Source organism: Hemibagrus wyckioides, linkage group LG04 (assembly GCF_019097595.1).
Source record: "Hemibagrus wyckioides isolate EC202008001 linkage group LG04, SWU_Hwy_1.0, whole genome shotgun sequence".
Classification (NCBI taxonomy): domain Eukaryota; kingdom Metazoa; phylum Chordata; class Actinopteri; order Siluriformes; family Bagridae; genus Hemibagrus; species Hemibagrus wyckioides.
Window position 1 is genome coordinate 25621199 of NC_080713.1, and position 25938 is coordinate 25647136.

Here is a 25938-nt window from a genome sequence, read left to right on the forward strand (position 1 = left end):
CAGTGTAGTAGTGTGTGTGTGTGTGGAGTGTTGTACAGTGTAGTAGTGTGTGTGTGTGGAGTGTTGTACAGTGTAGTAGTGTGTGTGTGTGGAGTGTTGTACAGTGTAGTAGTGTGTGTGTTTGTGTGTGTAGTATTGTACAGTGTAGTAGTGTGTGTGTGTAGTGTTGTACAGTGTAGTAGTGTGTGTGTGTGTAGTGTTGTACAGTGTAGTAGTGTGTGTGTGTGTGTGTAGTGTTGTACAGTGTAGTAGTGTGTGTGTGTGTGTGTAGTGTTGTACAGTGTAGTAGTGTGTGTGTGTGTGTGTGTAGTGTTGTACAGTGTAGTAGTGTGTGTGTGTGTGTGTGTGTGTAGTGTTGTACAGTGTAGTAGTGTGTGTGTGTGTGTGTAGTGTTGTACAGTGTAGTAGTGTGTGTGTGTGTGTGTGTGTAGTGTTGTACAGTGTAGTAGTGTGTGTGTGTGTGTGTAGTGTTGTACAGTGTAGTAGTGTGTGTGTGTGTGTGTGTAGTGTACAGTGTAGTAGTGTGTGTGTGTGTGTGTAGTGTTGTACAGTGTAGTAGTGTGTGTGTGTGTAGTGTTGTACAGTGTAGTAGTGTGTGTGTGCTGTCTCTTTGTAGTGTGCGTGTGTAGTGGAGTGGAGTGGAGTGTAGAGTAGAGTGTGCGTGTGTGTGTAGTGAAGTATAGTGTAGTAGTGTTTGTGTAGTGTAGAGTGTAGTGTAGAGTAGAGTAAGTGTGTGTGTGTGTGTGTAGTGAAGTATAGTGGAGTAGTGTGTGTAGTATAGTAACGTGTGTAGTGTAGAGTATGTGTGTGTATGGTCTCTTTGTAGTGTGTGTGTAGTGTAGTGTACAGTAGTGTAGAGTAAGTGTGTGTGTGTGTGTAGTGTAGTACAGTGTAGAGTGTGTGTGTGTAGTGTAGTATTTTGTAGTGTAGTAATGTGTGTGTGTGCTGTCTCTTTGTAGAGTGTTTAGAGTACTAGTGTGTGTGTGTTTAGTGTAGTACAGTGTAGTAGTGTGTGTGTTCTGTCTCTTTGTAGTGTGTTTAGTGTACTAGCGCGTGTGTGTGTGTGTGTGTGTAGTGTAGTGTAGTACAGTGTAGTAGTGTGTGTGCGTGTGTGTGCTGTCTCTTTGTAGTGTGTTTAGAGTACTAGTGTGTGTGTGTGTGTTTAGTGTAGTACAGTGTAGTAGTGTGTGTGTTCTGTCTCTTTGTAGTGTGTTTAGTGTACTAGCGTGTGTGTGTGTGTGTGTGTGTAGTGTAGTATTTTGTAGTGTAGTAGTGTATGTGTTCTGTCTCTTTGTAGTGTGTTTAGTGTACTAGCGTGTGTGTGTGTGTGTGTGTGTGTAGTGTTGTACACAGATTTTTCTGAATAAGTGAAGAAGTTTTATTTTCAAAATTGCTCATTAACGTTAAATGAACACAGAATCGTACAGTCACTTTTGCATTGTGTATTTTATATGAAGCTGTAAAATGCTGTGGGTTCATACATGATGTGAAACATGACTCGTGTGCCTGAGTCAGTTAGAGTCGCGCTGATCAGAGGAAAGCACTGGATGTGTGAGCAGAGTGGGAGCAAAAGTATAAAAGTATACAGTGGAACCTCGGCATAGGAAGTGAATTGGTTCTGGAGGCGAGTTCTTAAGGCGAAATGTATTGTATTGTGAAACGGATTTTCCCATCAGAAATAATGTAAATGCAGATAATCCAAATAAATATGACCAATATGAAACGTATGTATGGCTGCTTACAAAGAACTGACCCAAGCCAAGCATTCCATGTCAATGGAATCACAGGAAGTCATGCCACCAAGCTTGGGCTAAAAATAGAACAGACCACCGATGTCACCAATACACAGCAGACAAATAGAAAGTGCAGAGAAATACGTTTGAAGAACAAAAACAGAGAGGGGAAAAATGAAAAAGGTCATAAATATTTTCCTCCTAGGCTGCTGTTGCAGAATGTTTTTGGCATGTAGCAGACAGACGGCGTGAGACAGGCAGCGTACCCCGGGCCACTGTGACGTCTTGAAGCTGTAATATCTCGGTCTCAAGCCTTTCTTTTCTTTCAGCTCCCGGGTGTCGGAGTAGCGCTCTTTGTGGAGGTGGAAGTGGCTTTAGTTTTGATGTGAGTGACAGATCCTTTCTTTAGAGCAGACCTTTTGTCTCGCTTTTTGGAAAGATTTGACAGCTTCCTCAACATCACTACAATAATCACACAAACACAAAAATCAACAGAGCGATAATAACGACACACCAGAAAAACTCTCAAGGGTTTTCAGCTAGCTTAGATGTTTAGTGTTATTTAATTATATCAGTTTGTAGTTGGATAAGGAATCGTCTTACATGAAAGTTACATGAAATATTTAATATAAAGAAAGTCTGCTGGAGAGGTTACATTACATTACAATGGCTAGCTAGTTTTCAGGCTGAATGTTAGCACGTGGCTACCTGGCTAATCTAGCTAATTCGGGCCTGTTGTTCGATCTCACGTCACGTTTTAGAGCTTTCTAATAGTTCACCGACCAAACACGGGGGAAAAGCAACTGACAGAGTGCCCTGAGTTCAAGAAAATAAATTCAATTATACAGTGAATCAGAAGTGAGGCTTTGCTTATACACTAAACTACACACACATGCTCTTTATTCAGCTATCCACCACATTCATATTTATATTCATATCATCAGTCACTGTATTGTGTTTATATGCTGTATTTTTATATTTTTTAATTTATTTTTTCTAATATTTTTCCTGATATTTTTCCTATTATTTTTTAAATTCCATTTTTGACTATTTTTACTAAGATTATTTCTGTTTTTCTAACACAGACCGTCATAAAAAGCATTTCTCTGTATGTCGTACTATATTTGTGTATGTGACAAATAAAATTTTCATTCGAATTTGCCAAATCGGCTTCAGGAAAAGATATGCTATAATGCGATTGTAGCTTTATTCAGCTATAACCTAGGAAATTAAGCAATAAAAATTTAAAGTTTAATTCTGTCATGTGACACGAACACGGCAAACGGCCGAAATGAAAAGAAATGCTAGCTATGACGTTGAAGTATCTAGTTTGCGTATCAAGCTTTCATCCATCCATTGTCTATACCCGCTGTATTCCTAATTAGGGTCATGGGGATCTGCCGGAGCCTATCCCAGCACACATTGGGCGAAAGGCAGGGGTACACCCTGGACAGGTCACCAGTCCATCAACCACACACACTCACTCCTATGGGCAATTAAGAATGACCAATTAACCTAATGTACATGTTTTTGGACTGGGGGAGAAAACTGGAGTACCTGGAAGTACCCACACAGGCATGGGGAGAGCATGTAAACTCCACACATAAAGGCTCCTGGGATTCGAACCCCGGACCTTCTTGCAGTGAGGTAACAGTGCTGACCACTAAGCCACTGTGCCCCACGTTGAGCTTAAACATCCTGAATCCACATCCAGCACAAGCTTCATTACCGTACCTTCTAGCTCCGGATGGCTTTTCCTTAAATCCCCATCATGCACTGCAGAATACTGAAGCTCCTCACTGTCCTCAGAGCCTGGGTTAAAAACACAGCGCCTGCTTAACTTTTTTCCACAGATCATGATTAAAAATCCGTTCAAATGTGAGGTAGACGCTCACGTGACACGCTCACTACGAAGTAGCTCTGTCGGCCTTTCAGTAAAGTGTTGGTCAGGTCCATGCTCTGCTCCACCTCCATCAAGTGCATCAGCTCACCTGTCCGGTCCAGCAAGTCCACTTGCACTATCAAGACACATTATTTGACATTTTATCACCTCGGTATATTCATCTTTTTAACTGAGATTAGATCGATATGGGCCGAGCTTTATAAATGAGAACCTTGTGGATCCAGTTTGCACTTTTCTTTTAAACAGTGGATGAAATTTACAATCCGACAGTTGAGGTTGAGGAGCTCAGCTCTTTTCTCTGAAATAAATAAATAAATTCTTTATTAATACATTGACTTATTATTTTTATCCATCAATCCATCTCTTTTCTGTAGCACTTATCTTACATGGGGTTACAGGAAGCCTGGAGTCTATCCCAGGGTACAAGGTGGGGGGGGCACCCTGGACGGGGTACCAATCCATCGCAGGGTACAATCACACACACACACCATAGACAAATTAGAGATGCCAATCATCCTAGAGCCAGGGGAGGAGACCAGAGTAATTGAAGGAAATCTCTATTGTGGGAATCAAATCCACATAAGCCACCAGGGCTGATTGGACAGTTGGGGTTCAAGCCCCAGCACTCCTGGGCTCTTGAGAAAGGCCCTTAATCGTTTCTGCTCCTGTTGTGCTGTATCATGGCTGACCCTGAGCACTGACCTCAGCTTCCTGACAAGCTGGGATATAATAATTGTGTAATAAATAAAGGCGTCTTCTTAATTTCCAACCCCAGAGGTATGAGGCAAATAATCTACCCACAAAACCATCATGCCCTCTTATTATTAGTAGTAGTAGTAGTATTCAATTCAATTTATTTGTATATCGCTTTTAACAGTGGACATTGTCTCAAAGCAGCTTTACAGAAATATAAAATGATAAAGTTTAAAGTTATGTGGTTACTATTTATCCCTAATATTTATTCCTATTGAGCAAGCCTGAGGCAACATAGTAGTAGTAGTAGTGCTACAAAAATCTAAAAGTTACTCACAAATACAGGCTATGAATAGAAAAAAAACAATTGGTATAATAAATAACTAAATGTTTATTGTAATGTAATTGTAAATACATTATACACTGAGACGTCCTACATGTGTCCAGTAACACACTCCTAAACAGCCAGTGAAGTCTTCATAACAATTCCTCCATATTTAACTTTCAGCCCAAAATATCACTCCTTAATTTGTTCATTAATTTATTAGTTTTATCTTATTAACTCTCATGAATATGTTCAAAGGTGACGTTGATGTCGTGCCTTAAATGGTTAAACAAGTTCATCACCATTTCTGTTATTTAGTACTAAAATCCACACAAAGCATGAGCACATCAGGGTTATATATCAGTGTAGAGATGTGCAGAGATTTTATTTAACTCTTAGTTCTGGCTGTACAACACGGTCCACAATATTCTCTGGAAGGATGTTGAACAGGTTGCTGAACTCACCTCCGAGTATCACGGTCACAAACATGTCTAATGGAGTGTGATGAGGGAAGCCTCACTTCTCTGAGCTGATCTCATAGCTGTAAATAAGGCTCTGGTCTCCTGCTCAGATGTTCAGACACTCACATGGTGCTGGAGGGAGAGGTTAATGTTGTTGACTACAGACTTACATAGTGACAACAGAGGACGTCCTACTAGTGTGTACAACTCTCTCTCTCTCTCTCTCTCTCTCTCTCTCTCTCTCTCTCAATTCAATTCAATGTACTTTATTAGCATGTCTGTCTCTTTATCTCTCTCTCTCTCTCAATTCAATTCAATGTACTTTATTAGCATGTCTGTCTCTTTATCTCTCTCTATCTCTTTCTTGCTCTCTCTATCCTACTCTTTTATCCCTCTGTTTGTCTCTGCCTCTCTGCATGTCACTGTTTTGTCTGTCTCTCACTCAGTCTGTCCATCTGTCTCTCTCTCTCTCTCTCTCTCTCTCTCTCTCCCCTGTCTGTCTCTCTCTCTCAATTCAATTCAATGTACTCTATTAGCATGTCTGTCTCTGTCTCTCTCTATCTCTTTCTTGCTCTCTCTATCCTTCTCTTTTTATCCCTCTGTTTGTCTCTGTCTCTCTGCATGTTGCTGTTTTGTCTGTCTCTCACTCAGTCTGTCCATCTGTCTCCCTCTCTCTCTCTCTCTCTCTCTCTCTCTCTCACACACACACACACACACACATGCTCTCTCTCTCTCTCTCTCTCTCTCTCTTTCTGTGTGTGTGTGTCTACCTTTATTTGTCTCCATGGAGTCAGTACACAGAAAGACAATGTTGACTTTTTTAGCTGGTTTGTAAGAACAGAGGCTACACAGGTGTCCCTGATTATAAAAACTGCAGCTTTATACAGTGTCCTGTTTCTAGTGTAAGCATTTCCAGTAGGTCCAACTGCACTTTCAAGACACATTATTTTATATTTTATCACCTCGGTATATTAGTCTTTTAACTGAGATTAGATCGATATGGGCCGAGCTTTAAAAATGAGAACCTTGTGGATCCAGTTTGCACTTTTCTTTTAAACAGTGGATGAAATTTACAATCCGACAGTTGAGGTTAAGGAGCTCAGCTCTTTTCTCTGAAATAAATAAATACACAGATCAGGCATAACATTATGACCACCTGCCTAGTATTGTATTGGTCCCCCTTTTGCTGTCACAACAGCCCTGATCCGTCATGCACTGTGTATTTTGTCCCTGTCGCCGGTGCACCACTGTTCCTTCCTTGGACCACTTTTGATAGATACTGACCACTGCACACCCCACAAGAGCTGCAGTTTTGGAGATGCTCTGATCCAGTGGTCTATCCGCCATCACAATTTGTCCCTTCGTCATACTCGCTCAAATCCTTACGCTTGTCCGTTTTTCCTGCTTCTGACACATCAACTTTGAGGACCAAATGTTCACTTGCTGCCTAATATATCCCACCCACTAACAGGTGCCATGATGAGGAGATCATCAGGCTTATTCACTTCACCTCTCAGTGGTCATAATGTTATGCCTGATTGGTGTAAATTCTCTAGCAATTTATTATTCATCTCTTTTCGGTAGCACTTACCTTACATAGGGTTTCTAGTGTAAGCATTTTGTTTAGCATAACTTTGTGTAATCATGTAACATGTAGTGATGTGTACCGGACCGCTGTGTTACTAAATGGTCAAAAGTCCCAACAAATTAATGGCACTGATTTTCAAGAAGCGTTTGATGTGTACTGGATAAATTTGTGGATCTTATAAATTATAATATTATAATATCTGTGTATGTGTGGGTGTGTATGAGAGAGAGAGAGAGAGAGAGAGAGAGAGATAATTGTAGAAGAAAATGGTGAATGAATTAAACAGGAGCACAGTTTACATAAACCCTTCCAGGTAAATTATAAAATACATTTAGACCTTCGATCTGTTTACTATTTCAGCTGAATATTGAAATCCATGTCCAAAGCTCAGTGCTGCACGTCCGTGGCTTATCCGGGAGTTTTATAGTGACTCGTATAAATTGCATCTCTCAGTGAGAATACATCCATTGGTGCATTTCTTCAGCCGGTTGAATCTTCAGTCACTTTCGAGATAAAATCCACTGTCTGGAGTATTCGGTGCATTCAGATCAGTGCGTCTTAATGCATGTGCTGACTATACACAAAATCCTGAGGCAGAATTTTCATTTCGGTGTCATATCAGGAAGGTAGCACTGCATCCTCATTTTCTCATGGCCTTGTTTGTGTTTAATACGCCGCAGCGCATAGCAACACGAGGCCACAACATGATCCATGAACCCGGTCACCCAGCCGTGTCCTCCATACAGAGACATCCACATCGATGAGACAAAAGAGGAAGTTTTTCTGCCTCTCATGAAACTCTACAGCCACAAAGATACACAAAACACAACACGATATTTTTCGGGAAGAGACACATAGAGAGTGTGGTTTTTATTACAGCAGTTATCTGAATGAAGTCGTGTGTAAAATCGTTGGGGGAAGATTCCAGAAGATTTGCTTTTAACAGCCTTAACCCTTTTTTTGCAAATACCCTGGCTTTTCATTCTGCCTTATAGGACAATTTTTTTAATCAGTGTGAAGAAATGAATGATGTTTTGGCTGTGAGTCTGATAGAAAAGGCTTTCAGTGTGTTTTAGACGTGTGTTTTTCCCTTACACAGAATTTTAGTGGTTGAAGATAACAGCTTAAAAATTTTTAGATGATTATGAACAAGCACTTGGGAGCAGAAATGGGTTTGATATCAACATTTGTGTGGGGAAAAAAATTGCCCCTATGGAAATATCAACCCTAGTAGGCTAGGAAAAAACTTATGAAAAACTACAAATTCTTAAAGTCCTGAGTGTCTACTTTAATATGAGCTTCATATTAACCTCCACTGTGACAATGCTGAACATAAACACAACAAAACAGATGCTGCTGGTGGATTATTTTGGATTTTTCCGGAACACAGAGTGGACACATTCACCTGATTTCAGTCTGATATTTTCGACTTCATCTGCGCTTTTTTTTATTATAATTGCAGGTATAAGAAACAAGCTGGATTATTTATTCTATCATGCTTTGTGGTATTCGGAGAAGAAACTAAATACAGATTGTCTAAGCAAAGTTCGAGCTACACAAAAGGATGAAAAAAAATCAGATAAAAATAAATAAATAAATAATTGTATATGAAAAGTATGTGGAAAAGCGTAAGATGTGGAATATACAAAGAAATGAACTGTGTTGAAAAGCACATTAAATAGAAAAGTTGAACAAAAAGGTTACAGCATTCCTGTGTAGTGTATTTAGTGGCTAAGCTAAGTGGTTAAGATGCTGGATAACTAATCAGAAGGTTGTGATTTCGAATCCCAGGTTCCCCTAAGCTGCCACTGCTGGGCTCCTTGAGCAAGGCCCTTAACCCTCAATTGCTCAGTTGTATAAAATTAGAGTCCCTCTGGATAAGGGTGTCTTCCAAATGCCAGAAAGGTAATGTAAAGTAGACGTAAATACAAAGGCAGAAGGCACCTGACCGCCGTGTCTCTACAATTCGTGCAGTCCAACAATAAATAAACAGAAATGTGTCTGTGAGCTCAGGGTTTAGGTAGAGGGAGACACAGGGCTCGCTCCTTTAAAAGAGCCAAGAGTGCTGGATAATATGCTGTCAGAGGGATCACGTAAATGATGTCTGATCTAAAATGATGATCTCATTAGATCAGAACGAATGTCTGAGCTCAGGCACCGTGCTGACCTTCTTCGCTCGATTGCTGGACATCAGGAAAACAAAAAAAAAAAAATCTATGAAAATAAGACAGAGAAGAAAGAAAGACATTTGTGTTCATTCCTTCTTTCCCTTGGGCCAAAACAAAAACCTTTCCTAATCGAATCTGCTCCTGAAAAATGACTCCTCTATTGTTTCCTCGTTTCGCACGGACCGCAGCGCTCGCACAAATTCACCCGAGAATTGTTTTTCTTCCTTTTTAGGCTTACAGACGAAAGTCTCTCCTCTTCATCAGCTTATCTCCATTTTAATGAGCATCGTGTTAGATGGAGGTGTTTAGTAAGTGTTCTGAAACTTGACCAGATTTAATCATCAGTGCGTCCGAGTTGCTGCTTTCTCCCGGGTTTGTATTAAAAATGACAGGCTGCAGGTTTGGGTAATTGGGAGAATGTTCTTCATGGCAGCTCAGAGAGGTCTTTTAGTCACAAACTGAAATTTTTCATTTAGGAAAGAGGATAACAGACTGGGTGCAAAACCCACACCTCGCATTAGGATCAGGTAGCGGCTGCCATTAAGAGACGTGACATGTTGTCATGCATACCTTATTATTTCCCAGCAAGACTCAGCTCTGCTATTCTCAGCTCAGGACAGATAATAAGCTGCAGTGTGACACTGACATGAAGCAGGAAGAGGCATGACTAACGTCGTTACGTCAGGAAATAAAAACGCCGTGGCATCAATGACGCATTTGAGAACTTGGAATGACATGACACGTTGAGATTTTACCTCATTTTTAAACTTTAAGTCTATAAATACTTGGTATATGCATGTCAGAATGTTTACTAGATAGATAGATAGATAGATAGATAGATAGATAGATAGATAGATAGATAGATAGATAGATAGATAGATAGATAGATAGATAGATAGATAGATAGATAGATAGATAGATAGATAGATAGATACTTTATTCAACCCAAAGGGAAATTCACGCATTTAATCATTATTCCCACATCACAGTCCACAAACCTCACATCACAATTCAGAAACTTCAAATCACAATCCAAAATCTCTCATCACTACAATCCACACATCATTATCTGCACCCGCTTTAATCCTAATCAGGGTCACAGGGATCTGCTGGAGCCTTTCCCAGCACACACTGGGCACCCGTACAGGTCACCAGTCCATTCACTCCCAGTTCACTGTGCAGTACACACACTCACTCCCAGTTCACTGTGCAGTACACACACACTCTCACTCCCAGTTCACTGTGCAGTACACACACACACTCACTCCCAGTTCACTGTGCAGTACACACACTCACTCCCAGTTCACTGTGCAGTACACACACTCACTCCCAGTTCACTGTGCAGTACACACACACTCTCACTCCCAGTTCACTGTGCAGAACACACACTCACTCCCAGTTCACTGTGCAGTACACACACACTCTCACTCCCAGTTCACTGTGCAGTACACACACACTCTCACTCCCAGTTCACTGTGCAGTACACACACACTCTCACTCCCAGTTCACTGTGCAGTACACACACTCACTCCCAGTTCACTGTGCAGTACACACACTCACTCCCAGTTCACTGTGCAGTACACACACACTCACTCCCAGTTCACTGTGCAGTACACACACTCACTCCCAGTTCACTGTGCAGTACACACACACTCTCACTCCCAGTTCACTGTGCAGTACACACACACTCTCACTCCCAGTTCACTGTGCAGAACACACACACTCTCACTCCCAGTTCACTGTGCAGAACACACACACTCACTCCCAGTTCACTGTGCAGTACACACACACTCTCACTCCCAGTTCACTGTGCAGAACACACACACTCTCACTCCCAGTTCACTGTGCAGAACACACACTCTCACTCCCAGTTCACTGTGCAGTACACACACTCACTCTCAGTTCACTGTGCAGTACACACACACTCTCACTCCCAGTTCACTGTGCAGAACACACACACTCACTCCCAGTTCACTGTGCAGAACACACACACTCACTCCCAGTTCACTGTGCAGTACACACACACTCTCACTCCCAGTTCACTGTGCAGTACACACACTCACTCCCAGTTCACTGTGCAGTACACACACACTCTCACTCCCAGTTCACTGTGCAGTACACACACACTCTCACTCCCAGTTCACTGTGCAGTACACACACACTCACTCCCAGTTCACTGTGCAGTACACACACTCACTCCCAGTTCACTGTGCAGTACACACACACTCTCACTCCCAGTTCACTGTGCAGTACACACACTCACTCCCAGTTCACTGTGCAGTACACACACACTCACTCCCAGTTCACTGTGCAGTACACACACTCACTCCCAGTTCACTGTGCAGTACACACACACTCTCACTCCCAGTTCACTGTGCAGTACACACACACTCTCACTCCCAGTTCACTGTGCAGAACACACACACTCTCACTCCCAGTTCACTGTGCAGAACACACACACTCACTCCCAGTTCACTGTGCAGTACACACACACTCTCACTCCCAGTTCACTGTGCAGAACACACACACTCTCACTCCCAGTTCACTGTGCAGAACACACACTCTCACTCCCAGTTCACTGTGCAGTACACACACACTCACTCTCAGTTCACTGTGCAGTACACACACACTCTCACTCCCAGTTCACTGTGCAGAACACACACACTCACTCCCAGTTCACTGTGCAGAACACACACACTCACTCCCAGTTCACTGTGCAGTACACACACACTCTCACTCCCAGTTCACTGTGCAGTACACACACTCACTCCCAGTTCACTGTGCAGTACACACACACTCTCACTCCCAGTTCACTGTGCAGTACACACACACTCTCACTCCCAGTTCACTGTGCAGTACACACACACTCACTCCCAGTTCACTGTGCAGTACACACACTCACTCCCAGTTCACTGTGCAGTACACACACACTCTCACTCCCAGTTCACTGTGCAGTACACACACTCACTCCCAGTTCACTGTGCAGTACACACACACTCACTCCCAGTTCACTGTGCAGTACACACACTCACTCCCAGTTCACTGTGCAGTACACACACACTCTCACTCCCAGTTCACTGTGCAGTACACACACACTCTCACTCCCAGTTCACTGTGCAGAACACACACACTCTCACTCCCAGTTCACTGTGCAGTACACACACACTCTCACTCCCAGTTCACTGTGCAGTACACACACACTCACTCTCAGTTCACTGTGCAGAACACACACACTCACTCCCAGTTCACTGTGCAGAACACACACACTCACTCCCAGTTCACTGTGCAGAACACACACACTCTCACTCCCAGTTCACTGTGCAGTACACACACACTCTCACTCTCAGTTCACTGTGCAGTACACACACACTCTCACTCCCAGTTCACTGTGCAGTACACACACTCACTCCCAGTTCACTGTGCAGTACACACACTCTCACTCCCAGTTCACTGTGCAGTACACACACACTCTCACTCCCAGTTCACTGTGCAGTACACACACACTCACTCCCAGTTCACTGTGCAGTACACACACACTCTCACTCCCAGTTCCCTGTGCAGTACACACACTCACTCCCAGTTCACTGTGCAGTACACACACTCTTACTCCCAGTTCACTGTGCAGAACACACACACTCACTCTCAGTTCACTGTGCAGAACACACACACTCACTCCCAGTTCACTGTGCAGAACACACACACTCTCACTCCCAGTTCACTGTGCAGTACACACACACTCACTCCCAGTTCACTGTGCAGTACACACACTCACTCCCAGTTCACTGTGCAGTACACACACTCACTCCCAGTTCACTGTGCAGTACACACACTCACTCCCAGTTCACTGTGCAGTACACACACTCACTCCCAGTTCACTGTGCAGTACACACACTCACTCCCAGTTCACTGTGCAGTACACACACTCTTACTCCCAGTTCACTGTGCAGAACACACACACTCACTCTCAGTTCACTGTGCAGAACACACACACTCACTCCCAGTTCACTGTGCAGAACACACACACTTTCACTCCCAGTTCACTGTGCAGTACACACACACTCACTCCCAGTTCACTGTGCAGTACACACTCTCACTCCCAGTTCACTGTGCAGAACACACACACTCACTCTCAGTTCACTGTGCAGAACACACACACTCACTCCCAGTTCACTGTGCAGAACACACACACTCACTCCCAGTTCACTGTGCAGAACACACACACTCTCACTCCCAGTTCACTGTGCAGTACACACACACTCACTCCCAGTTCACTGTGCAGTACACACACACTCTCACTCCCAGTTCACTGTGCAGTACACACTCTCACTCCCAGTTCACTGTGCAGTACACACACACTCACTCCCAGTTCACTGTGCAGTACACACACACTCTCACTCCCAGTTCACTGTGCAGTACACACACACTCTCACTCCCAGTTCACTGTGCAGAACACACACACTCTCACTCCCAGTTCACTGTGCAGTACACACACACTCTCACTCCCAGTTCACTGTGCAGTACACACACACACTCACTCTCAGTTCACTGTGCAGTACTCACACACTCTCATTCCCAGTTCACTGTGCAGTACACACACACACTCACTCCCAGTTCACTGTGCAGTACACACACTCACTCCCAGTTCACTGTGCAGTACACACACACACTCACTCTCAGTTCACTGTGCAGTACACACACACTCTCACTCCCAGTTCACTGTGCAGTACACACACACTCTCACTCCCAGTTCACTGTGCAGTACACACACTCACTCCCAGTTCACTGTGCAGTACACACACACTCTCACTCCCAGTTCACTGTGCAGTACACACACACTCACTCCCAGTTCACTGTGCAGTACACACACACACTCACTCTCAGTTCACTGTGCAGTACACACACACACTCACTCTCAGTTCACTGTGCAGTACACACACACTCTCACTCCCAGTTCACTGTGCAGTACACACACACTCACTCCCAGTTCACTGTGCAGTACACACACACTCTCACTCCCAGTTCACTGTGCAGAACACACACACTCTCACTCCCAGTTTACTGTGCAGAACACACACACTCTCACTCCCAGTTCACTGTGCAGTACACACACACTCTCACTCCCAGTTCACTGTGCAGTACACACACACTCTCACTCCCAGTTCACTGTGCAGTACACACACACTCTCACTCCCAGTTCACTGTGCAGTACACACACACTCTCACTCCCAGTTCACTGTGCAGTACACACACACACTCACTCCCAGTTCACTGTGCAGTACACACACTCACTCCCAGTTCACTGTGCAGTACACACACACACTCACTCTCAGTTCACTGTGCAGTACACACACACTCTCACTCCCAGTTCACTGTGCAGTACACACACACTCTCACTCCCAGTTCACTGTGCAGTACACACACACTCTCACTCCCAGTTCACTGTGCAGTACACACACACTCTCACTCCCAGTTCACTGTGCAGTACACACACACTCACTCCCAGTTCACTGTGCAGTACACACACACTCACTCCCAGTTCACTGTGCAGTACACACACTCACTCCCAGTTCACTGTGCAGTACACACACACACTCACTCTCAGTTCACTGTGCAGAACACACACACTCACTCCCAGTTCACTGTGCAGAACACACACACACTCACTCTCAGTTCACTGTGCAGTACACACACTCTCACTCCCAGTTCACTGTGCAGAACACACACACACTCACTCTCAGTTCACTGTGCAGTACACACACTCTCACTCCCAGTTCACTGTGCAGAACACACACACACTCACTCTCAGTTCACTGTGCAGTACACACTCTCACTCCCAGTTCACTGTGCAGTACACACTCTCACTCCCAGTTCACTGTGCAGTACACACACACTCTCACTCCCAGTTCACTGTGCAGAACACACACACTCTCACTCCCAGTTCACTGTGCAGTACACACTCTCACTCCCAGTTCACTGTGCAGTACACACACACACTCACTCTCAGTTCACTGTGCAGTACACACACTCACTCCCAGTTCACTGTGCAGTACACACACACTCTCACTCCCAGTTCACTGTGCAGTACACACACACTCTCACTCCCAGTTCACTGTGCAGTACACACACACTCTCACTCCCAGTTCACTGTGCAGTACACACACACTCTCACTCCCAGTTCACTGTGCAGAACACACACACTCTCACTCCCAGTTCACTGTGCAGTACACACACACTCTCACTCCCAGTTCACTGTGCAGTACACACACACTCACTCTCAGTTCACTGTGCAGTACACACACACTCTCACTCCCAGTTCACTGTGCAGTACACACACACTCTCACTCCCAGTTCACTGTGCAGTACACACACTCTCACTCCCAGTTCACTGTGCAGAACACACACACTCTCACTCCCAGTTCACTGTGCAGTACACACACACTCTCACTCCCAGTTCACTGTGCAGAACACACACACTCTCACTCCCAGTTCACTGTGCAGTACACACACTCACTCCCAGTTCACTGTGCAGAACACACACACTCTCACTCCCAGTTCACTGTGCAGTACACACACACTCTCACTCCCAGTTCACTGTGCAGAACACACACACTCTCACTCCCAGTTCACTGTGCAGTACACACACTCACTCCCAGTTCACTGTGCAGTACACACACACACTCACTCTCAGTTCACTGTGCAGTACACACACACTCTCACTCCCAGTTCACTGTGCAGTACACACACACTCTCACTCCCAGTTCACTGTGCAGAACACACACACACTCACTCCCAGTTCACTGTGCAGTACACACACTCTCACTCTCAGTTCACTGTGCAGAACACACACACTCTCACTCCCAGTTCACTGTGCAGTACACACACACTCTCACTCCCAGTTCACTGTGCAGTACACACACACTCTCACTCCCAGTTCACTGTGCAGTACACACACTCTCACTCCCAGTTCACTGTGCAGTACACACACTCACTCCCAGTTCACTGTGCAGTACACACACTCACTCCCAGTTCACTGTGCAGTACACACACACTCTCACTCCCAGTTCCCTGTGCAGTACACACACTCTCACTCCCAGTTCCCTGTGCAGTACACACACTCTCACTCTCAGTTCACTGTGCAGTACACACACACTCACTCCCAGTTCACTGTGCAGTACACACACACTCTCACTCCCAGTTCACTGTGCAGTACACACACACTCTCACTCCCAGTTCACTGTGCAGTACACACACACTCTCACTCCCAGTTCACTGTGCAGTACACACACACACTCTCACTCCCAGTTCCCTGTGCAGTACACACACTCTCACTCCCAGTTCCCTGTGCAGTACACACACTCACTCCCAGTTCCCTGTGCAGTACACACACTCTCACTCCCAGTTCACTGTGCAGTACACACACACTCACTCCCAGTTCACTGTGCAGTACACACTCTCACTCCCAGTTCCCTGTGCAGTACACACACTCTCACTCCCAGTTCACTGTGCTGTACACACACACTCTCACTCCCAGTTCACTGTGCAGTACACACACACTCTCACTCTCAGTTCACTGTGCAGTACACACACACTCTCACTCCCAGTTCACTGTGCAGTACACACACTCTCACTCCCAGTTCACTGTGCAGTACACACACTCTCACTCCCAGTTCACTGTGCAGAACACACACACTCTCACTCCCAGTTCACTGTGCAGTACACACACACTCTCACTCCCAGTTCACTGTGCAGTACACACACTCACTTCCCAGTTTCGTCCCCCAGCTACTGACTGAACACACCTGAATCCACACACACACACACACACACACACACTTTCACACACACTCACTCCCATTTCTAGACTTTTCCATGCTTTACTGATTTTGATGAAGGTTCTGAGATCTCGTCTATGTTGTGTTGTTTGCGAATCGCCTGAGCGGTGTTTGTTTCTTCACCCTGACCTTGCCTGATATTTCAGATCGCTCTTTGTGATCTGAATGAAGCTGCCTTCCCTTCGTCTTCATCTGCCTCAGCGTCTCTGTCCTGACGGTTGTGACACGAATATCACACCCTACACACACCGTTCCATTCAGCTGCAGGTTACACAATCATGACATATTGTAGATTATAATGAAGTTCCAGGTGTTCTGAAAGTCTAGTGTTCCGATCTGAGCGGCTTCCTACGGTGTTTTTACACTTTCTGTTTCTTTGTGTCTTCGAAGAAATGCCCAGAAATGGGTTTTTTATTAACTAGAAATATGTCTTACGGCATGGAGGCTGAATCCCACGTCCAGGAGGAGTTCCAAATGGAAAAACCAGGTCGCTTTAAGTGACTGAAACCTCCTGACTTTTCTTCCCTCTTTATTATTAATTTTCCGAGGTTTAGGTGATCCCAGCAGTGTGCCGCTCTCAAATCATTTTACCCATCTCCCCCGTCTAATTATCCAAATTCTCCATCCAGTGCATGACCTCCACTGGCCTTTGGGGTTTAATTAGCGGTAAAGCTCAGAGCTCTGATGGTGAGATGAGCTGAATGATGAAGCTTTCATTACGTCTGCAGTCAAGCTGCTCAAACCCTCTGTTTTATTAAGAATTTATGCTTTATTCATATCACATATTGGCTTTGTGTTTCCGGGGATTCAAAATCAACACCTGGATGAAAAAGAGTATTACAAATTTTGATCGACTTTCTTAACATCGTTTAATATAATTGAAATGAAATCTGAACAGAAGAGTTGGCGTCGTTTTTTATTGTCTGCCTGTTTATGTCATGTTTTTATATAGCCTCCTCATTAGCAAAGCAAGTGTTTCATCACCTCAGAATCACTTTAATATGAATATAAATAAATTTGTCCCATGTTGTTGTTGCTGTTGCTGGTGGGAAAGACTTCACTGGATCCAGTTTTGAGCTGCTGGAGAAAAAAACCAGAGTGATAGAGAAATACAGATATGGTAGATTTCACCGTCTTTAGTATCCATCATGGATGTTCCCATGTGGCTCAAGTGGTTAAGGCTCTGGGTTGGTTATTGGAAGGATAGGGTTTAAGCCCTATAGCACCGCCAGGCTGCCACTCTTGGGCAAATTAGCATGTCCGTAAACCCTCTCTGTATCATAGCTACCCCTATGAAGCCTTTATTATCACCACACATACAGTACAGCTTTGGAAGTTGGGGTCAGTGCATAGCTGCCCCTGCTCTCTGACCCCAACTTCCAAAGCCAGGATATGTGAGGTGAAGAATTCCACTGTGCTGTAATGTATATGTGATGATAATATATAGACAGACAGACAGACAGACAGACAGACAGACAGACAGACAGACAGACAGATAGATAGATAGATAGATAGATAGATAGATAGATAGATAGATAGATAGATAGATAGATAGATGGACAGTGTTGATAATAAAGGCTTCTTATTGTTCTTCTTCATGTGTCAGGAGACACTGGACAGTTCCCTGTCTGACCACGGTGATGGCAGGTATCTCATCATAGCCTGCTTTGTTTGTCATTGTTGTTTCCATGTGTGTTGTGCCACGCCCTTCCTATTGTTCTGCTTTCCCGCCATGTCACCTGTTTCCCATTTACCTGGATGTTCTGTAATATATTCACCTGTATTGTGTTATCTGTTGTTGCCAGTCATTGTTTTATGTTCATGTGTTACGGTCCAACGCTGTTGTGTTCACATGTTATTACTTACACGTTACTTACATTGTATTTGTCTTGATTCTGCATGTGGGTCTGAGTCTCTGCACGCGGGTGATCGACATTAGCGCAGAGATCCGGGTTCGATCTCTGCTTAAGGTGGTGTCTCTTAACCGTTACACCGTGATGTAAATCTTCAGAGAAAAGCGAGACGTGTGAAATACACCTTCTTCTCGTTCGCTTGCTAATTGTAAATCGCTCGTGATTCTCTCTGAGTGCTGCTGTGTGTGAATTCCATCCGCTTCAACAGGTAAGTGTGTTTTAATGGCTGCACTTAGGGAATAAAGATTTGGGGATTGATTTACAGTAATCACGTGACTCACGTATGCAATTTACTCTTTCTTTCTTTTTCTTTTTCTTTTTTTTTTTTTAGAAATGTTCGATTTATGTTTGTATTTTATATTAATGCATTATATTATATTTAACATTTAGTTTTGTTACATGGAGACCTTTCCACAGATGTTTTTATTTTCTGATCTGATTTTTTTTATTATATGATTTTTCTATGTTTTACATAATTCATTTACTTTTATGTGATATTTTTTAATATGATTTTATATTTAATATGATTTAATATGATTTCTCACACAATTTATTTTTGAGGATTCATTTATAAATGATTTATTTATGCTTCTTATGATTTTACACATTTTTCCTATCATCCTTTTTTTTTATTATTCATTCATTTTTCTATTATTCATGTCTTTTATTTATTTTTTATTTTTTTCATTAACTTTTCAGCTCTTTGGGGATGTGATTTTCTACACAATGTTTTATTTTTCAGGTATGATTTTATTCTGCATCCTATGTTTTTACACAATTCGATTTCAATTTTTTCATGTTATTTTTTCCATGATTAATTTATTTTCAGATCTGATTTTTTTTACAATTCATATTTTTCCACAGCTGATTTTTAAAAATGCATTTATTTTCCTACCTGATTTTTTTTTTTTTACAATTCATTTATTTTTATATCTGATTTTTTTTAAAAATAATTCATTTATTCTCACACCTGAAATTGGTTTATAATTTATTTATTTTCACACCTGATATTTTTTTTTATAATTCATTTATTTTCACATCTGATATATATATATATATATGTATATATATATGTATATATATATATATATATATATATATATATATATATATATATATATATATATATATATATCAGGTGTGAAAATATATTATATTATAATTTATTTTCACATCTTCTCCTTACACATTTGTTTATATTATAAAGAATGAAATTTTATATAAATTCTTTTTTATTATGAAAAACATAACATCACTTATATGTCATTTTTCCGTAAGGGTTTGAATGAAGGGATTTAATCCAGTTTTTTCCTCTAAGCTCCAGTCATGGTCTGCTCTGAAAGGAATGTTCTCAAAGATCAGTAAAAATGATTAGACGTTTCTTCTACAGCGAGGACGGGAAACGGCTGAAGCCGAAGATGATTCAGTAACAAGAGTATTTTTGTTTATTTTTGATGTGCTCAGAAATAGTTAGTTCAACTGGCAGTTAAATAAATCACTGTGTATTTAGGAGGTTCAGGTTGCCAGGAGCGCTGAAACGCTGCGGAAATCATTGGAACAAAATGGGATATTGGATTTGCAAGCAGCGAAGGAGCTTTTTTAGCTCAAACAGAACATGTTGGCTGGAGCGAATGCTGGAACGTTTCATGAATGTTTGCTGCGCTTCCTCTTTGAAAACATCAAAGCAGTTAAAGTATTCCCTGAGAGAAAATCCACGGCTTTGTGAAGGACAGCCTTTCCGTCTCTCGTTCACGCGCCCAGTCCTTGTGTTCACTCATAAAAAGCTGAATTCATTGAGAAACGGATCACAGAAGAGTGATAAAAGCTCTGCGCAAATGATTCCAGTGATCATGTACAAGCTTTAATTAATTTTGTGAATTTGTAATTCGATATCAGAAAGCCAAGCTTAAAGTTTAAAACATTAAATCTGATGGGAAACGATGTCGATGCTCAAATATGAGTTTTGCATATATATATATATATATATATATATATATATATATCAAATGTTGGGGAGCCTGTGCCTATCTCAGGGGTCACCAGGCATCAAGGCAGGATACACCCTGGACGGAGTGCCAACCACACACACACAATCACACACTACAGGCAATTTAGAGACTCCAATCAGCCTAGTCGCATGTCTTTAGTCTCTTGGAGGAAACCGGAGCACCAGGAGGAAACCCACCAAGCATGGGGAGAACATGCAAACTCCACACACACACAGTGAGCCGGAGTGAGACTCGAACCCAGGACGCTGGAGGTGTGAGGGGAACGTGTATGATCAAATGTATGACTTGTAAGTGAAGCAACACAGAGATGTGAAACTTTCTTTTTAAGTAAAAATGTATGACAGAAAAAGTCAGATTTAGTTTGCATAAAAATATTACATTTCTCAACAAAAGATCATTTTGTCACTTAGAGCAAACTTAATTTCATGAATTACATTCAGGCAGTAAAACACAAGCCTGGCAGCGTTGTGGGTTTGAGTCTCAGCTCAGGTGTGAGCTCTGTGTGTGTTTGATTTTATACAGGGATTTATAAATACACGCTCAGATCGTGTTGGAGGAATGAAAATGAATGGTGTTAATGTTACCCAGTTGTAACCCACAGAGTCGATGTACGCGTTTAAATGAAGTAAATTCCCCATGGTGTGTTTTTCAGTGTAGCTGTATGAACATGAATGTGAACAGTATTAAGTTGAGTAGAGGAATATAGATTTTTTTAATCATGCCTCGTTTGAGTTGATGTCTAGATAAAAGAAAATTGAGAATGAATAGTGAAGACACAAAACAACACAAAACAGTTTGTAAATTTGGGCAGAAAAGTTTGAAGTCCTCTCTCTCTCTCTCTCTCGCTCTCTCTCACAGTCTCGCTCTCAGTTGTTCTCTCACACTCTCTCTCGCTCTCGCTCTGTCTTGCTTTCACTCTGTCTCTCTTTGTCTCTCTGTTTCTCTCTGTCTCAGTCGTTCTCTCACACTCTCTCTCGCTCTGTCTTGCTCTCTCTCTGTCTCTCTCTCTGTCTTGCTCTGTCTCTCTTTCTCTTTAACTCTCTCTCCCAAAGTCGCTCGCTCTCTCTCTGTCTCTGTCCCTCTCTCTCTGTCTCGCTCTCTCTCTCTGTCTCTGTCCCTCTCTCTCTGTCTCTCTCTCTCTCTCTCTGTCTTTGTCCCTCTCTCTCTCTTTCTCTCTCTCACACAAACACACACACACAGTCTCTCTGTCTCGCTCTCTCTCTCTGTCCCTTTCTCTCTCTCTCACTTTCTCTCTGTATCAGTCCCTCTCTCTCTCACACAGTCTCTCTCTCTCTCTCTCTCTCTCTCTCTCTCTCTCTCTGTCTCTGTCCCTCTCTCTCTGTCTCGCTCTTGCTCTCTCTGTCTCTGTCTCTGTCTCTCTCTCTGTCTCTCTCTCTTTCTCTCTCTCTCTCTCTCTCTCTCTCTCTCTCCAGTAACAAACACCAGTGAACTCATGTATCTGGAAGAGGGCTGATAGCACTTTCCTCTGAGCGTGGTATGTTGCTGTGACATGCTGAGGTTAGCTTCATGTATCTTTAATTAAAAAACTGAGAATAAAAATATACATTTTTCATCCATTCATATGAGAGATGTGCTCCTGCCCAGGAGAGAGAGTTTTTCTTTAGCCAGGCATATTAATGATTTCAGAGACTCACGATTTATGCGTCTCTCTCTGCCTCTCTCTCTCTCTCTCTCTCTCTCTCTCAAAAGGAGGTAGAGAGCACACTAAAGTGCACACTTTATAAAAGATAAGGATTAAAGCAGCCTGAATCAACAAAGTGTCACTGAGACTGTCAATTACACCGAGCCAACACAGTCCAGTGAACACGAGTTAGCCCTCACAGACACGTGTTCCACTGACCGGCTGCTGATTGATGCTACAGAACAACAGGGAAGGGGATCTTTTATACGAGCTGAGAGTCCTCACTTTACACTCTGTCACTTCCTGTAAAAGTTTAGAACAGGGGCTAAAAGTCGTCAAGGTACAAAATAGAGAAGAAGGGTGCTGGTGTTAGTTGATAAGATAACATAAGATAAAATAGAACTTTGTTAATCCCGAAGGAAACTCTTTTGCCAGATCCTGCTTCAGATTACAAGAAAAATAAATATAAATGAAAAATAAATAAAATAATACACAAAATAAATGATATACTAATATTATATCCATCAAAGGAAATGAAAAACATTTTCATTATGCAAATTAATTGCCATTATTTTATTAATTCAGCAAATCAAAGTAGTTCATTAAAATCACAATAAAACAGATTCCTCAGTAGGCAAATTTATACGATGTGTTTGTGAAGAGTTATTTTATAAGCCGTCTATTCATGCAGCAATACTGTATAATAGCAATATACTAGATTCCTATTACATACTTATTTCATTTTCTTTATTATATATCATAGTCTTTTTTATTTTTCATGCTACATTATAATACATTTAATAAAAAGAGGTGGAGAGAGACACTATTTCTTTCCTTCTTCATTTTCTAGCCCTGATTTTTTGATGATTTTATAAACAATCCTGACTCAGAACACAGCTCATTTTTAGTCCCTGAAGCGTCTCTAAATACTTGTAACTTCTCCTGTGTAAATTTGGACTCCTGTTGGACTTTTGGACCAAATTTGATGTGTGAAATGATGCTGTCTGGATTTTTTTTTTTTTTATTTATTTATTTATTTATTTATTTTAAACAGGTATGCCAGTTGTTTTCCTTAGGAGTACATATATTGGTATTAGTTTCCCATCTCCACAGTGCCTCTATAATGACATTAGCTCTAATTACCTGCTCTGTAGGTTGCCAGGTTGATGCATACATCATTCAGCAATGCAGCAGACGAAATGTGTGAATAAAATATATGTTTTGATTAGCCTTGTCTCTCTAACACTGATCCTACAATAGCGTCTGACTGCGTGATCCGCATGGCAACATCCACTAACAGCAGCGATGTAAAGCTTTCTCTAACTCGGAGGCTGACTTTTAACTACCGAGTCGCATGAGGAAGTGTGCAGCTTTGTGACTTCTCATTAACCGGTGTGCAGACAAGCGTACTGTAGGACTGATAATGTATTTGTTGGGTAACTGAAGACAGGATTATCTGTTTATCTTCTTTAGCTCCCACTGGATCTATGAGAATTCATGAGATTTTGAAATGATAGATTAGATTAATCTGAGTGAGAACGATGTATCTAGAACAAAATAAATACGCAATACGACAGGAACCTGAGCTCAGAATCAAACCAGAGACCTGCAGCTATTCCACAGTGACACTACAGTACACACTGTACCACCAACACAAGGCACACAGTCACAGCTTTCACCTAGAAATTCATCCAGAAGTATAGAAGATGTGTGTGTGTGTGTGTGCGTGCGTGTGTGAGAGAGAGAGAGAGAGAGAGAGAGATATGATATAGATAGATGGATGGATGGATGGATGGACAGACAGACAGACAGATAGATAAATTTGTATATCGATAGACAGATAAGTATTAGTATATAGACGGACGGACAGATGGACAGACAGATACATTTGTATATAGACAGACAGATAAGTATGAGTATATAGACAGACAGATGGACAGACGGATGGACGGAGGGGTGGGCGGGCAGGCAGACGGATAGATAAATTTGTATATAGACAGACAGACAGACAGACAGACAGACAGACAGATAGATAGATAGATAGATAGATAGATAGATAGATAGATAGATAGATAGATAGATAGATAGATAGATAGATAGATAGACAAATGGATGGGTGGGTGGATGGAAAGACAGGCAGTTAGATAGATAGACAGACAGACAGATGGATGGGCAGACAGAGAGATATATATGTATATAGACAGACAGACAGACAGACAGACAGACAGACAGACAGATAGATAGATAGATAGATAGATAGATAGATAGATAGATAGATAGATAGATAGATAGATAGATAGACAAATGGATGGGTGGGTGGATGGAAAGACAGGCAGTTAGATAGATAGACAGACAGACAGATGGATGGGCAGACAGAGAGATATATATGTATATAGACAGACAGACAGACAGACAGACAGACAGATAGATAGATAGATAGATAGATAGATAGATAGATAGATAGATAGATAGATAGATAGATAGACAGACAGACAGAGAGATATATATGTATATAGACAGACAGATAGATAGATGAATGGACAGACGGATGGACAAACAGATGGATTGGATGGACAGAGATGGATTGATGGATGGATGGATAGGCAGATAGGTAGATGTTTTTTTTTGTTCTGAATTCTGTTCTTCAGTCATCCTTCATACCCCAAACACAAGATTTAAACAAAATAAACACCCTTCTTTCTGGATGTTCTCACAAATCAGAGTCAAGACCAAAGACATTTTCTCACAAACATTGATCTTTAGACTGAAACCAACATGGCAGGTGACACAGTCCGGCTCAGCCGTAATCGGTTATTGGTCTGTGGTTATTGGTCTGTGGTTATTGGTCTCTCCACAGGAGACGACTGATGATCGGTTCCTTCTCTAGGCTGTAAGTGTGAAGGTTTGTGTGAATGAATGAACTCAACACTCCCATCAGAGTATAAATATAAATACTTGTATATGCATCTGAAATATACTGTAGATATCCAGATCTAAAATATCTGTAATATCTGTAAATATCTATAAATACACACACACATAATACGGTATATACCATACTACATAGCAAATATCATATATCTTGCTCTAATTGTATAATGTGCAAATATATTAAAATGCAAATTTAGTCAGTTAAAGATGGGAAAGAATTTGCATATTTAATGTTTTAATCAGTTAAGAATGAAAGCCAGATTAGCATAATAAATGGAAATAACTCTAAAGGGGTCACCCACTTCGAAGAAAAATGTCATCCAGTTTGGTCCTGACCCTGTTAATCAAATATTCAGCTGTTCAACTGCTTACAGCCTGGAGCAAAGGACCAAAGCAAACACTACAACATACAGCCTGGAGCAAAACACTGCCACAAATCTCCACAACATCACAAACGAACGGAATCTGGCTTGCTGTGGCTCAGGACCAAACTGTCCACACTGAATTAAACATGAGGACATCAGCCACTTCCTTTCACATGAACACACTATATGGCCAAAAGTTTTTGCACCACACTATCACAACCATATTTGCTTTGTGAACATCTCGTTCCAGATTTATTCCTACTTTGCTGTTATTATCAGCTCCAGCCTTCTCTTCTGGGAAGGTTTTCCACTAGATGTTAGAGCATGGCTGTGGGGATTTGTGTTCATTAAGCCACAGGAGCATTAGTGAGATTA

At 42.2% G+C, this 25938-nt stretch overlaps 2 protein-coding genes across 2 annotated transcripts in view; one reads left to right on the forward strand and one right to left on the reverse strand.

The window, feature by feature from the left end:
* Positions 1 to 25938, forward strand: part of LOC131351628 (carbohydrate sulfotransferase 8-like) — a 129150-nt gene that overhangs the window by 60218 nt on the left and 42994 nt on the right. The window lies entirely within an intron of this gene.
* Positions 1411 to 5248, reverse strand: LOC131351631 (uncharacterized). The gene is made up of 5 exons (XM_058387105.1): positions 5119 to 5248; positions 3848 to 3934; positions 3629 to 3751; positions 3468 to 3545; positions 1411 to 2195 (listed from the first exon to the last, which is right to left on the reverse strand). The coding sequence occupies exons 1-5, from the start codon at positions 5141 to 5143 to the stop codon at positions 2059 to 2061; spliced, it is 450 nt and encodes a 149-aa protein (XP_058243088.1). The 5' UTR covers positions 5144 to 5248; the 3' UTR covers positions 1411 to 2058.